Source organism: Embiotoca jacksoni, unplaced genomic scaffold (genome assembly GCF_022577435.1).
Source record: "Embiotoca jacksoni isolate LCO1_2020_lvr unplaced genomic scaffold, fEmbJac1.0.p SCAF_8, whole genome shotgun sequence".
Lineage (NCBI taxonomy): Eukaryota > Metazoa > Chordata > Actinopteri > Embiotocidae > Embiotoca > Embiotoca jacksoni.
In genome coordinates this window covers 1,184,775-1,201,065 of record NW_027185436.1, presented here as the reverse complement: position 1 = coordinate 1,201,065, position 16,291 = coordinate 1,184,775, and the positions used below count along the sequence as shown (strand labels likewise).

At 39.9% G+C, this 16,291-nt stretch overlaps 1 protein-coding gene across 4 annotated transcripts in view; it reads left to right on the top strand.

The window, feature by feature from the left end:
* The window catches only part of smarca2 (SWI/SNF related BAF chromatin remodeling complex subunit ATPase 2), a 58,153-nt gene extending 42,449 nt beyond the window's left edge, over positions 1 to 15,704 (top strand). For all 4 annotated transcript variants that reach the window (XM_069139154.1, XM_069139151.1, XM_069139153.1 and 1 more), the window contains 5 exons: positions 3,834 to 3,939; positions 4,676 to 4,777; positions 5,684 to 5,813; positions 6,757 to 6,890; positions 13,347 to 15,704. In XM_069139154.1, the coding sequence (XP_068995255.1) occupies positions 3,834 to 3,939; positions 4,676 to 4,777; positions 5,684 to 5,813; positions 6,757 to 6,890; positions 13,347 to 13,382 (508 nt within the window). In that variant the 3' untranslated portion in view covers positions 13,383 to 15,704. The remainder of the gene's footprint in view (positions 1 to 3,833; positions 3,940 to 4,675; positions 4,778 to 5,683; positions 5,814 to 6,756; positions 6,891 to 13,346) is intronic.
* The last annotated feature ends 587 nt before the right edge of the window (positions 15,705 to 16,291 follow it).

The window sequence follows — 16,291 nt, the reverse complement described above, 5'->3', positions numbered from 1 at the left end:
CTCTGGCACTCATCTCACCGAAATACTGTGGGACACAATTTAAAATCTCCACTCCAGGGTTTTGGATGTCAATGCTGTTTCTTTTTTAAAACAGACTGCATGAAGAAAATGTGAGTGCAACTTAAGTCAAATTTTATAAACTCGTATCTCTTCATTGGAGCCAAGCAACAGTCGCTCCTTCATTTCATCAGCCATTAGAACAGGGGTGTCAAACATACGGCCCGCAGGCCGGATCCGGCCCGCCAGGGGGTCCAGCTCGGCCCGCCGTATGACTTTGCTAAGTGTGAAAATTACAGAAAGACATAAATTGCATTTCTATGAGAAAATGGAGGTTTATGAGTACAAACGTTTTTTTTTTGTTTTTTTTTAATCGATCCAGTAATTGCTTCAAAAACAGCGTAAATGGGCTGATGTCTGAGTTTTTGGTCTTTATGTTTCTAGTTTATTGCAGAAAGACCTTAAAAAAGGGTTTATCATCCAAAAACCTTCACCAATGATTTAAACAAAGAGAAATATTGTCGTTATGTATGCGTTATTATGCTATGATTTTACTGGTCTGGCCCACTTGAGATCAAAGTGGGCAGTATGTGGCCCCTTAACTAAAATGAGTTTGACACCCCTGCATTAGAAGAAACCCTCTCACCCAAAGCCTCCATGATGATATTTCCAATGGTATTGACAATAGACAGTTGGTAGGGCCGGGGCTTGGCGGGATTAATACAGCACAGTATTGCGTTATTTTGCGTGGCAATATTTGATCAATACATTGGCTATGGTTTATTACATAGATACATTTGTCTGGTGAATGCAACATGTATGGCAGGTCTACATGTTGGTCAGACCGTGTAGCAATAAAAAACAAGGGAGATGAGACTAAACCTTTTTTTTTAATTATTATTATTATTATTATTATTATTATTATTATTATTATTATATAAACCAGATGCTGACAACATTTTGGGGGAATATAATTTGCACTTGAGCAGTGATAAGAAGTTGCAATTCATGTTATTGCAATATCCATATCGCAAAATGTTTAAAATCTAAAATCTCTATAATATTGTACTGTGGCTTCAGTTTTGTGATATCATCTTATCAGGGCCTCTGGGGATCTTCACCTCTAAGAGTCGGGTGTATTCCTGGAGTTGTTGCTGCTGCGCTGAGAGGCTTCACACTTTTTTTTACATCAAAGACATCATTTCCCCCTCTGAACGTACCATCCACCTTTGTAGTTCCAGGCAGTGCGATGGATGATACAACATCTGAGTAATGTGACATCAGGAGCGCTGAAATCAGACTGAACTGCCCCGTTGCTGCTAGTCAGGGTCATTTTACAGATTTATTTCCTAAAGAGAAATCCAGGAATTTATTATTTGGATTATTTATAGAAAAAGAAAACAGAGAACAGATCCACGGTGTCTCGTGTTGTATGATTGCATGACTAACCCCGTCACAGCTTTCTGCTTGTGGACTTCATGCAACATCCTACTTATATAAGCTTCTTTGCCGAGATTGAATTATCACTGTAGTTCTTAGGCGCTGACCTTTTTCCCTCTGAGAGCTACTTGGACAAAAGAAAAATGTCCGACACAGTCAATATTTATTCACTTATGACCTCCGCCAAGGAAATATGAATAAGCTTCTTTGATGTGAACAAGAACAAATTGGTACTTAAGACATGCATATTCATTACTGGCTGGAGTTGCTGTTCTGATTTTTCAACATGTAGGTGGAAATTTATATCTTAATATTATATATTATTTACCGTGTTGTTTCTTAAATATGAATCCAGAAATGCATTATTATGATCACAACGGAACAGATTTTTTTCTTTATTTGAATAAAGAAAAACAATAGATGCTTGAAAAAAAGGAATATCTGCTTCTAACAACACTGCAGTTGAATGTTTTTTGTTTTCTAGTACACATGTTTGATTTGACAAAACACTTATTAAACAAAAAGCCTCGCTATTAGCGGCATGTTTTTGTGTTCATGCTGAGATGCTTTCTGTTTTTCTGCCTGACACATAATCACCCCGCGATAGCCTTGAAGTACGGCTTTTATAATACAAGTCGGAAGCTAGCTTGGCCCCTTTTTTTTTTACACAATCTGTCGTCCACCGCTGATTCCCGTCTGTCTCAGTTGTTAATTGACATGTTTTCACATGTTCACACTGAAACTGACATCAGTTGGGTTCTAATGTGTCATCTAGTAGCTGTTAGTTTATTTTTCTTGAGCGGTCATAAATTAATCAGTCACCAACAGTAACTGGATTTTGGAAAAGTTTTTTTTTTTTTAATGTGTCAGCCGGTCCAGGATTTGAACTGTTGTCTCGGCGATCACACGCCGGCCTAGCTCACCTCTTGGTTTCTTTTTTCCCGTCAATGGGTCTCAACAGTCAGCTGAAGACGCTGCGAGTCTAAACAGTCTCCGTTTGGTCTGACAGATCTGTTTCAATTTACCAAAGGAACATTAGAGCTTATTAAGTCACAATACACAACGGTGGGGAATCTCTGTTGGCAGAATTCAGTAATCACACCTTAAAAGTTTTGGTGCGATCCTAATGTTGGCATAGAGAAGCATTGTGGGAGGAAGCAATGCAGATGAGCAACAGCTGGATATTAGTGACATGAGCAATCAAGCGCCTGTGTATACAAGAGAAACAAAAACACGACTGACTTCTCATGACCGACTGGGAAATTAGCTGGAAAAAACTGCAGTTAAAGATGGCCTGTCAATCTTTGTACTTGTTGCAAAACAGTAAATAGTCATGGATGGTTGATTTTGCACTTCCTTATTAATGAGGGCTGTGTTGCACACGGTATCAGAAGAGCCTGGGAATTAAAAGAGCTTGCATTTATTTTATAAATATTCTAATTGTGTTGAAGAAGGTTGAATAAGTTTGAAATACAATCATCTCTGACTTGAACAAAACATCAAGGCACCGCTGGCAGTTGTTTTTTTTTAATGTATTATGCATTAGTATGGAGTCTGTGCGTTGGAGTGTACCTGTCTGGAAAATGAACAGAGCCACAACATTTCATGTGTTGCATAATTGTACCAATTTGGTACAATTTGTTGTTATTTAGTCAGTGCTCCAGTTTCCATATTTCTGTTCTTCTCATGTACTCAGTTGCTTGTTGCTTATCTCGCTTGCCTAAGCATGAACACTCTATTAATAATTCTGTTTATAAAACGGATATTATAACATTGCACACTTCCAGAGGCCAAAATGCAATGACCAGTAAAATGCCAAGGTAATGAGGTAATTTTCGGAAGTTTTGACTTCTCAGCCCCGGTAGGTTGGTACTGATTGGAGATCAGATCAACTAATGACAAGATTAATCATCACGTGACTCTTGCATTAAATCAACCTATTTGCACTCCTGTTTTCTCTTGAAAATGCTGATAAATTCACTGTAATTCTGTGTGTGTGTGTGTGTGTGTGTGTGTGTGTGGGGGGGGGGACAGCAGCTCTGTATGATCCTCGTGCTCTGAGCTCTTTTCTCCGCTGTGTGCCAAAAAGTAAAATGTTGCCTTAGTGTCTATACAGTAGATGGTATTCATGGTTCTCCAGGAATACCATAAATATATCTTTGCCTTATACTATAACAAAGTATAATATTCATTTATTTTCAAGTAGAGGCAATCTACATTTCCACATTTGTAAGCCCAGTTGAAGATGTAAATCCTTGACTCTTAAGAAGTGAACACCTAAAGGCTTCTGGACACAGAATGCTTCCTTCAGGGGACGAGGTTTCACTTTATAATTTGCAACTCAACAGGGTGAAATATGATATTTGATTTTAATATGAAATTGTTTTATTTTCCAGGGCAGGAAGACAACTCAGCGAGGTCTTTGTTCAGCTTCCATCCAGAAAGGAACTCCCAGAATATTATGAGCTGATCAAAAAACCTGTGGACTTCAAGAAGATCAAGGTTTGTTCATGACCGAGCGATAATGTGAATTGAACTATACTTTTTCACTTAAATCTTATCCAAACTCTTTTCAGTCTGGTCCTTGTAGGTTCTTCTTATTATATTCATATTTTAAATATGAGAAGATATTTGTTTACAGGTTATTGCAATCATTTATGGACATATTTACAACAAAGAAGTCACTATAAACTCAATAATATCTCACTAATATTCCTGACATCAAAATAATTTAATAAACGTCACAAACTAATCTGAACTCAGGAGCCACACTTTTCTCTGTTTTGGTCATAACCTGATACTCTACTCTACCTCATACATACGCTTATCAGTCTCTTACACACTTATGATACTTTTTTTTTGTTCATGTGTGTTTGATGGCTTCTTAGGACCTTGTCTACCAAAAATGTATTAAATATTTTTAGGTTTTGAAAATAGTAGAGATATTTTTGACACTTTTATTTTATTTATTCTTGTTAACTTGTTTCGGGGCATTTTATGGATGAATTCAAGAAAATAATCGACAGACCAACCAATAATAATAATCATGATAAAAATAATAATATTAATAATAATTATAATGATAATAATACTTATTGGTTGAAGCCCAGAGCAAGTGTCCTTTAAAAGACTTCATATGTGAGTTTTAGTATGGTAAAGGAAGGAAGTGAAACCTTGAATTTGACATTAGATGAAGTTGATTTGAAGAGTGTGAATCAAGTTGTTTTTCTGTCAACAGGAGCGTGTGAGAAGCCACAAATACAGAAACATGGGAGATCTGGAGAAGGATGTGATGCTGCTCTGTCAGAATGCGCAGACCTTTAACCTGGAGGGATCCCAGGTCAGACACTTCGCTGTGGAGCTTTATTTCCTCAAATCTTTTGCCTTTCTGTGGGTCTACTCGCCCGTTTAAACATTCGTAATAGAAGCCAGAAGTCTGCAGGTTTTAATGCTCAGGTTGTGCTGAAACAATGACTCACTTTATCAATCATTTTGATCATTTCAGTAATCATTAATTATCAATAAAAAGCTTCCCAGTTCTCTGAGCAGCATAACGCTGATGTCTCACCATGACGTATCTCTAGAACCTTGAAGGCCTGATCATGTTTTTTTTACCGTACTGGTGGTTAATCTGTGCTCATCAGTGGGCTGCAGGTTTTCACAGTGTGTGAAGGTGCATATGTTGTAATAAAAGGACCAGTCGTTAACTTGACTGTTGAAACTGTCTTTTCAAGTGATCTTTTTCAAGGAGGCTGTTTGTCCTTGACTTGGTTTTCTTCGTCTTTGCAACCCTTGAAGAGTTGGACGAACGGGTCTTGCTCTCCAACAGGAATTGTTGATGTGTTTCACAACCCAAAGAGACAAAGACAGAGTGCAGGTTTCTCTGGACCACGGCTGGGTACTCACTTTCAATCCCTTTAAGATAGTTGTATATTTTTAACGCTGTGATATCAAAACGGGTATCAACAATCATATCATCTCAGTGTTATTGGTCCTGACTAGCAGCTTTCTGGTATCATGACACCCACTCTCGGCACTGTTTTACTGCCTTCTAGAAAAAGGTCTATATTTCAGCGCCAACGTTTCAAACATAACATCCCGTATCTTTATTGCTACCTATTCTACTTCTATCCCTCACCTGCCATTTTTTTCCTCTAACATTTATTAACTGTAGTGCTTCTCTGCCCACCACTGGGAGCAACAGGAACTGGTGTAGTTCACCATTCGCTCTGCTTATTCCTCACAGATATACGAGGACTCCATTGTTCTTCAGTCGGTATTCAAGAGTGCCAGACAGAAAATTGCCAAGGACGAAGAGAGTGACGATGACAGTGATGAGGATGATGACGACGACGACGATGAGTCAGAGGCCGAGGGTATGATCCACACACACACCCACACACCCACCAGCAACCTTGTGTCAACTCATTTAAATTTGACGCTGTAAACCCGTCAATGCTGTTTGGTTTTATTATTCGCTAGCATCCTCATTGGGAGCAGTGTGGGCTCCTATTTCCCTCAAGCTGTAACACAGAGGAGGAATGCAGGATTGAAGAATACAACTGGGGAAAAACTGTTGGGGAATTATATGTTATCGAACACGGGGCTTAAAAATTCATAAGCCAGGGAAAGACAAACAACCTCACCTGGAGGAACACTTCAGGCTTTTTTTTGGAGCTTTCAACACAACAAAACCATTTACAGGTTTCAAAAAAATGAGATGTAATGTTGTTGAAAGAAAGGTTTGTTGTGTTACCAAAATTATTCTCAAGTGTAATCTTAAAAATGTCTTAATGCTACATCCATTGCCAGAACAAGTAGAATATTTAAGTAAAATGATTAAAAAAAAGACAAAAGTAAGTCTGGTTTGTTTGCTTTTTGATAATCATTATTAGTAATACAAGAAATCATACTTTTATCCATTGACATCAGTTACGATGGATTATTTTAATTATCAAATAATCTGTAGATTTCTTGTTTTGTTTACAAAATAATGAAAAATCCCTATTTTTCTTAAACTAAAAGGTAAAGTTTTCCTCTTTTTTTTTCTGACACATTAAATGTGCAATGACATCAAAATAAAAACTATTCCTCATTCTGTTTCAGCAGCTGGAATTAGAGATCATTTTGCAGCTCAGATAACAATAGAAGATATTTCAAGAGTTAGACACAAATCATAGTTTTTATTGTTGTGCATGTGCCAAACATGAATCAGTGATTCCAGAAATACACGTTTCTGTTTTTCGACTGAGCAAAAAATGATGAACACCACTCGTGTAAGACTTTGTTTGAATTACTCCGGTCTTCTGTTTCATGCAGCCAAGTCGGTGCGGGTCAAGATCAAGCTGAGCAGAGAGGCACGCGCTCTCGACAAAGGCAAGAAGAGGCAGAGCCGAGGGAAAGCCAAGCCGGTGGTCAGCGACGACGACAGCGACGACGACCAGGATGATAACGTAGGTCGTTGCGCTTCGAAGCATTTTGCTGTCGTTAAACACGCATTGAAACACGCCGATGCTTTATTTAGGGAACGCCTATAAGACTTTCAAACGTGTTCAGTCTCAGCAGGGCTGTCACGTTTTTCAAATATTACATTTTGAACGAATATCGAATGCAATTGGTTCCAATCGACTCGCACCCCACTGCACCCCCTGCTGGCGACGTTGCCATCAACGGCGTGGAACCCAAAATACTTCCACACGCTGCTCCTCGGATGATTTTGCGTCGCGGTAGTCCGCTCTGCACGGCTTCGCTCGCAGTGTCCTCCGTTTTACCTTCGTCTGAACAACAACTCACGATCGCAACCTGTCACATAGGGACCGCGACAGGTCACACTGATGGTGATTTGTCAGAGCGCCCTCAGCTGGATGACAACGCATAAACTATGGACTCAACTTTGAATTCAAAGGCATCGTTACAGTTGGAGAGTTAATTGCGTTCGATTGGGAAAGTTTACATTTTGAATATAGAGCGACAGCCCCAGCAGGTATCCTTAATGTGAACGTTCCTCAGAATAGGCAAACAGTAGAAATACGTTCACAAGGAGAAGTCACTCACCTGAATTACAACTATCAAACAATATTTACAATAATGGCTCCTTCAGCTTTGGAATTCTCACAAAAGCAGTGTGTACCTTTTGTATGTCTTGTTTTTTCTCATTAAACAGGGAGAAATAACACAACGTAGCACATTTCAGTCTTGGTCATTATAATGCAGACACGTAATTGCTTATATATTGCCGCTAGAAGAAAACACAGTAAGCAGCGAACTTTGTACAATACAAACTTTAATGTTTGTATTGAAACGCAAAGATTCATCCTGCCACCGCTGAATGTCGACAATACAAACCAGGTTATTTTCTGCAAAGTTGAATTCTCTCTCAAAGAAAAGACCTGCAAGTATTCCCTGAAAGAGCAACAAGCTTCTTCAGTCATTTTCATTATGAATAAATGTCAGGTTCTTGTGTTTTTGATAAATTGACTTTTTGTTTTACTTTCGGGTCGTTTGCCTTTAAGCATCCCCTTATACATCCACCTCTCACACGGCTGTATGATCCACCTTCTTTTGTGTTTATCGTCCTCTTCACTCGACCTGTTCTCTTCTAATTTGCTGCCAGCATACAGTGAAGCCAGTAATGGAAAATTCAAGCTGTCACAGCCACAACTGTTGTAATTCACACCTGTTGTCCTCCCTTCTGCTTTTTCTATTTTACATGTACAAGTAAACCTCAGTCACGCTGATTTGTTCTTTTGCACCGAGAGGTTCGTAGTCGCCTTAAATTGACAAAACAAACACCACAAATTAAAGTTGCTGCGGTCAAACGGCCTCCAATCGTTCTCAGCAGACACTCAATTCAATCCAATTTTCAAGGTATTAAACAAAGTGAAGTCCTTACAACAGAACTTTACAACATTGTCACGTCAGCTAGGAGTAAAAAAATAAAACTCCCCTTAAACAGGAAGAAAACCTCCGACAGAACCAGAAGCACTCATTCTAAATGGTCTGATCGTTCGTCTCTATGAAGGCTCCGCTGTTCTGGTAGTTCTACCGTGTGTCTGAAAAGGTCGTTTTTCTTTTTTTTGTTTTTGTTAGTAACAAAAGGATATAGACAGATATTTCCCCGATGCCCTCAAACCCCAGATTTGTGGGCTGCTTTCCGACCTCCTCCCCACTCGGACCGGAGCGGCGGAAACGGAGAAGGCGAGTTTGGCAGCGAGCGGCTCCGAGGCCTCAGAGAAAGCAGCACAAGCTGGCTCCTCGTGCGCTACGCTGCGGATGAACATCGACCCATCAGAGCCAATTATCCCACAATGCCGACAGCAGACGCCTTTGTTTGTTTGGAAGATCGATATCAGCTGCTTTCCCTCACAGAAGCAAGCTGGAGTCTCCGTGGACGGACGCCTGCAACACGTGTAGATAGTGGGTGACTTTTCAGCACAGTGGGGGGCGTTGTAGACGCTGTCAGCGAAGATGCGGAGATGCTGATATATAGGAAAAATCTGCTATTGATCCGTTAGAAGATGACTTTGAGAGATTATGAATCATAATTCTCTGTAATCCACCTCCTCCCACCCTTTTTCTTTTCTAACTTTGATTTGATAGTGAATTCACCAGATGATCAATGGAGCTGAGGACAGTAGAGACCACCTCTGGGACGCTCCACCCCCGTCTCTCTCTCGGCGTGAAACTATATTTTGGCGATAACCTTTCTTTTTTTTTTTTCTTGCAGTTCTCCTAAAGTAGTTCCATCAATTTTTTATTATTTTGTGTTTCCTGGAAAGTATTTATTATTCTAACTTGGTGCGTGTTGCATATTTCATACAGCTTTTATTCAAATTAGTATTTAAATGAATGAATAATACTACACGATAAAAATTTTTTTTAAAAAGTGTCTAAATAGACCACTGATTGGTGATCGTGTCAGCCAATACTGATTCCAACAGTCAGTGATTGGCCCCAAATATCCTGATCGGAGCACTCTTACAGAATCACAGATGTAATCTGTTTTTCATATTTCCACTTTAGGCTTGATTCACTTAATGCTTTATTTGCAGGGGATGAGGATTCTGAGGATGTTAACCTGTCACGTAGTGTAGATGCTGATCTCCATTAAATGGATCACACTATCACATTTTTAAACTACAGTGACTGATTTTCACACGATTTAATTACTGTGGGTAACCGGGGAGACTCTTAAATTGCGGCGACGCTCTATTAATTAAGTGTGACACTGACCGGCTGTGTCCTCCTCCATGTTGGTGTTTATTTAATACCTAGACTTTGACTTTTGAGAGCAACATTCTTAAAAAATAGAACTATTAAGATAGTTGCTTAAACATTTGTCATCTTTGAAGCGACATGAAGATAAATGGAATGTTGTCGGACAAACATCTGATGAAGGCACTTTTGACGTTGCTGTGATCGTTCTTCACTTTATCAACACATCTTGAGCTCTTTCCCTGTTTCCTAATCTTTCACGGTAGTCCTTAGTTGTGTCCGCGGGGACATGACATGACATCGGGGAGGTTTCGATCAATTAATAAGCTCACCGAAGTGTTTAATGAATCGCCTTTAAGGAAAAATGATCGACAAGTTACTCATTTGCAAGAAAATCAAAAGTGAAAAGTATTTTTCAGAGCTCGTTTAAAACATTTTAATTTTACGTTATTTGCAATACATCTATACAACATATGAATTACCTGAAAACGAACCAATGTGACAGGAAAAAAAAAACAGGCAGTACAGGTATTTGGTAGCATATAAATTTAAGTGTGAATAAAAGAGTGCAACACGAAAATTCAACACACAGGACTCCAGCTATTACTAATTTTGGTAAATTATTGAATTGCAGCAGTCTAAAATCATTTCATGTGTTAATGTTTTGGATGCTGTAAAAGTCAAACGGTCACGGATGTAACACACCTGCCTGTGTTGCAGTTGGAGTGACTTCTGCCAGCTTTGTGTGTAACCATTCAAATACATTTTGATTAATGATCATTTATTCTACTTCATTTGGCCTTCACCTCGACGCAAGAATCTTTGTCATTAATTTGTTATAACCTGAATGAATGACTTCATAAATACAGACTCCTGCTGCATTCAGTCATTATTTGAATAAAAAAGCGTCATGTCGCTACATTCAAGAGGAACTAATGAGTAGCATTAATGGAAACCTCTCAGGCTAGAATTATGCCGCTGCAAAAGATGCAAATTAATGTCTCTGAACCCATGCCATTGTTGTTGTTGCGGATAATTGAATGTTACAGAGGCTAACCGCATGCAAACCATCTGAAGTCTCATCACATTACGCCGACACGCGTGTCAGCCAAGGTGATAGCTTAATTTGTCTGCTGTTGGGAGGCGGGTTTGGAAGAGAAAACACATTGACGTAAACTCTGTGAAGGCGGTGCAAGTACAGAGGAAACAGCCTAAAGAACATCTCCAAATAAGCAGAGTGCTCGTTCGGCAGTGTGCAGCCCAGAGAGGCTTCATCTGCTTTTGTCTGTCTCTGTTGATACAAATCGGAGGTCTAAAGCTGGATGTGATGCGAGGGTTTAACGGAAGTCCTCCGTCGATACCTGCAGCGTATGTTTTGATTGACATTTGACCTCTTAAACGAAAAGTACCACTAAACAGTGGGAGATAACGGGGGCCTTGTTTTAACTTGCATCATGTTGTCTTCACTATAAATACTTTCTATCAGCATCAGAAACTTAGGAGCAAAACAGAAGCAACCTGTATGGGTGTTTGCACAGTTCTGGGCTTCTCCGTAGTCTCCAAAGCTCCAATGTGTAGTTCAGCGTTTCAGGTGGGACAACTGAGCTCCAGCTTTGTCCACAGAGACTAAAACACAAGGTCACCATAACAACAGAGACACTTTACAGTGCTGGAAATGTGGAAAACAACAAAAATGTTGTCATTTTCCATCTTCCGCTCCTGTTTAAGTGACTTGACGTTCACCATCAAGAACAGGTGTGTTTATGTGGCACCAAGCGGCAACCAGCAGTGACGTCGCCCACCGGTTTCTGAACGGCCGTATTGAAGCCTCGAGTTCGGAATTTGGGCCGGCGCCATCTTGCTGGTCCCCACAGCGGTTTGGAGCTGTTAGTGACCATATTTGGACGAGCTGGGGGATCAGACTCCATCTGATTGGAAACCCGGCGATACTATGTCCCGCCCACCGATAGTCGTAACCTGACTGCACCACGGGCCTGTCAATCAAACAGACACGCCCCCAAAAGCACAGCTTTTTGAAGCTTCTTTTCTAATTAAGGAGGGATTATTTTCAAATGGACGACCGGAAAACGAATGAGAAGAAGCGACTTTAGCGAACAACACCGAGATAACTGAAATTGTATTGACTTAGAATGGGTGGGACACACTACGTCACACCAGAAAGCCAATAGCAGTGTGCTACTGATGTAAGAGGTCTTTAAAGTAGCCTTTATTATAAATGGATAAAAATCATTTTTTGCTCAGCAGTTGGTGCAAAAGCTAGAAACTGACTTCCGCTCCATTTGGAAACTAAAACATGAGATTTACCATTTCGAGAGATTGTAACTACTGAACGATGACCAGCACAGACAAACAACTGTTTGTAACTGTGATAAATACTTCTCCAGTAATTCAACCGAGAAGAATAGATGTGAATTTGGACGTTACTGCGCGTCTGTCGAGCTCTGAGGGTCAAACTGGTTCATAACGTTGCTCTTTATAAATATCTATTAACTAACCTTCCCCACGAGACCACTGCTCGCCCGCACGACAGTTCTGGAAAGAAATCATTGATAAAATGTCCCTGGTGGTAAACTACAGGATGCGACTCTCTGCATCGCTGCTCGTCGGGGGTCCATCATCGTAGATCACCTCCCAAACACGATGTGAAAACAATCCTCATCACACTAACCGTCTCCAAGAAGAATCTCCTTCTAAACTGGAAAAGCATGAAAAAAACCAACCGTCTCAACACAGATCGACCTCCTCGCAGAACACACACACACACACACACACACACACACACACACACACACACACACACGTGAGAAATGAACCACATCTATAAATGATCCAACACAGCAGCTCCAGAAAGCTGAGGAGCCAATCCTCACTGCAATACTTCAACATGAACAAACACACAACCTGCTCACACACACACACACACACACACACACACACACACACACACACACGCACACACACACTCCTGACACGCACACACACACTCCTGACACGCACACACACACACTCCTGACACACACACACACACACACTCCTAGACACGCACACACACACACACTGCCACCGTTTATGTTCATTCTCAATCTAATTTTATTTATTTAATACTTTATTCAAATTTTTCTCTTTTTCAGATAACGCTTTTTTTTACTCTCTGCGTTAATATTATTTACTATTATCAGTATGATTATCATGAGTCTCTGTTTTCTCTATTATTACCAGGAAAGCCAATGTTCTTTTACTGCTAGTATTATTAATTATATTCATCTCAATGATAACCTTTTCCCACTGCAATGAAGTTATTGCTTATTTAATGTTGTTGTTTTTTTTTGTTTTTTTTGTTCTTCTATTTCTCCTATATCTTTTATTTGTTGCGGGTTTGTGTTGTACTTTCCGGTTGCATTAATCATGTCATGTCCGGTCCGGTTGATAGTCTCGCGTGTCACGCCGTGCCTCTCGCGTTCTTGTCCAGAAACACGATGAAAGCAGGAGCGGCTCTGAGGAAAGAACAACCGGCTTCACCCTCAGACCTCTTTCCTCCGGAGAGCTTTCTCTCTTTTATTTCAGGTTGCTGACACATTCAGTTTGTCATTTCCTTTGTCACAGTGTGTTCTCGCTCTCTTTTTCTCTGCATCTTCGTCAGTCCCTTTTCTAACGCTCTTCATCTCCCTCTGCAGGATCAGTCGGACAAAAGCAAAAGTGACGACGAGTGAGGAAGGAGGAGAAGAGGATATTGTTTATAGCACTTATAAACAAAAGGACAGCATCTTCCATTGCTTTGGTTCAGGTTCATGTTCTGTATTTTTAAAACTTGCTTCATTTGTCTTCTTTCTGTAGTGTGAATTGTCGTCTTCTCTCCCACAGACTTTGAAATGTACTACAAATAATCAACAACATGCAGCAATAGCAATTAGCTTCTTTTCCTGTTTTCAAGACAATTTTCTAGTCGATTTTTAAACAAAGCACACAAAATTCTGTATGAAAAAAAAAAATGTGACTGTTCTTTACACGCTTTAGTTTTATTTGTACTCGCTTGCTTGCACTTTTAAAAAAAAAAACGTAATATCCAAATTTTTTTTAATGTGAAAATGAATAATTATATATATTTAGAATTTACATAAACATCTAAGTTCATTTGGAAAGTTACTGGGGAAAAAAAAAAAAGGAGTCCTGGTTTCACCTTGCAGTGCCAAATGTTTGAACATAGACAAATCAACTGTTTTCAACAGCTTAACTCCGCCCACCAGCAGCAACTGTCCAATCATATCGAGCTATGAACATCAACCACTCACCTGACAGTGAGTTTATCTGCGCCAAGAAAGCTGCAGTTGTTCAGCTAAGTCACTTATAGTCGTAACTTCTGAGGACCAGAAACCCATGAATAACTAACCAGGTCATGTGATTCTGTGAGGTTAAAGAACACATGAATAAAAGCCCGGTTTAGGACGGAAACATCCAAAATGGGGAAAAAAAAAAAAAAAAAGCTCTATTTTAGAATTGAAGCCAACGATAGCAGCTCCGTCCTGCTTATTAGATGTGGGGAAGGTGACACCACTGTTGGCGTTGGCCGAACACAGCGCTTCGTCCCGATGCTAAAAGACTTCTGTCACGGTGAAAGTGCTGTTTGAGTTCTGCGCTTACACGTGTTCGTGCGGAACAAAACAACAGTCCGATTCTTACAAAGCTTTCACTTCTACGAGTGTGTATGGCAACACACACATGGATCATGACTGGTGAGGATGCCAACTGCTGTCCTGGGACAACGTCAGCTTGAGCTTCTGTAATTTCAGCGCAACAGAAAGCTAAAGCGACACGCATATTTAAAACCCCTTTTCCAAATTACTTGCTTGGAAAAATGTAAACATATATACAGGCGGCTCGTGAATTAGCTATTCAGCCATAGCAGATGAACAGTAACAGTTCAAATGACCAGTTGTTGCCTCGAAATCTTGTTTGTGTTTATTTCTGCCTAAAAGCGGAGCAGCTGTACTAACAACGGGAGGAGTGGAGCGAACAGCCAGCTACATGATGCTCGTCGTCAAATCACAGACTAATATCTAAAAGTGACATTTCGATAGCCGAGCAATTCATTCGAGTTGGCCATAAATCCTCAATCCATTTGAAGTGCTTTTATGAAAAACAATGGAATTGTACATTATGCAGGTGGCACGTCATGTAGACAAGTCCATGTATTTCACGTATTGTTTCTTGTAATGCTTTCTACAAGTTGTGTATCTGAGCTTTGTTGCAATAATTTTTGTTCATTTGGTCAAAATGGGTGTTTTTGGTTGTTTTTTTCTTCTTCTTTTAAATTGTTTGGCATTTTTGCCTTCATAGTGCCGTGTACACAGACATTGAAATGTGAGGAAACAGAGCAGGGCACTGATATGCAGTAAAGGCCGGGAATCAGACCGGGGACTCTGCTGCGTGCCCCGACCCTTCGGCTATCAGGCCGCCCCGTGTTTTGGTTTTTTGGTTATTGTTTTTTTTTATTGAGAAACTTGGTCCTCCAGAGCAATATCTGCTTTCAGACAGCAGATTCATTACTTTGTTGAACAAAACCAGCATCTTTCTCCCCGACGGTCTGAGAAGATGTTGCATTCTGCAGCCGCGTAGCAACAAAAACAGCTCACAAAAAAAAAATAAAAAGAGTCTTCGCTGGGTTTTTGCAGACTGTTAAAGCTTGTTGACAACAGATATTACAAAGAAAACAGTATTATGAGATTAAAAGAATTTAACGACATTATAACAGCGTATTTTAAACAATGTATTCATTTCTACATTTTTGGATTGAGGTGTTTGTGTTCCTTGTGAATTAGTTTCAACCCCTTATTTCATCGGCTTCTATGTTGTTGTAGCATGAACTCTTTTAGAAATATAAAGTGCACATGCAGATATATCTCTTTTTTTGTGTGTGCAATATGTGCTTGCCGACTCTCCATAAGTGTGACTTAATGCTTTCTTTGCACAGTGTCTTTGTGGTTGTAGCTCATAGCCCAGGGCAAATAAATATCTCCGATTTTCTGCACAAACAATGTTCACTTGTTCTTTTTCCGCCTTCTTCCTTCTCTTGTGTTTGTGCACATGAAACAGGTTCTGCACTACAGACTGTTTATAGATGTTATTGCGCAAACCATTTCACCTGAAACACCCTCAAAGCCCTGAATCTCATCCATTTACAAAACAGCAACTGCTGGTCAACTCAACTGGAGTTTGGAAACAGGGTGTGTGAGAGGACTGCAAAAGTCTGCATGTCATGACCGAGTATAACCTGCAGCACTAAGATGATGCAATTACCCGTCAGTCTGACCTACGATGCGTCTAAACCAGTTTAGACAGATCACAAAAATAACTGTAAACAAATAGCAGTTGGTGCTTTTTTTCTGCAAATTAGTGCGGAGGTCTTTAAAAAAAAAAAAAACTGAATTGATCAAACTTTGTCTCCTTTCTGACCGAGTAGGAAGTATTCCAAAGATTAGTCGAGCTGTAACGCTTGGAAAATGATGAGGACTTGATAACACGTGTGCGCTACCATCTTGCCAGGGCTGCCCGTTAGTCTGAGATCCACCTGAGGAAATAAAGGTCTGCAGAGTCAGTGACATCTTTTAAGTCTCTTCTTAAA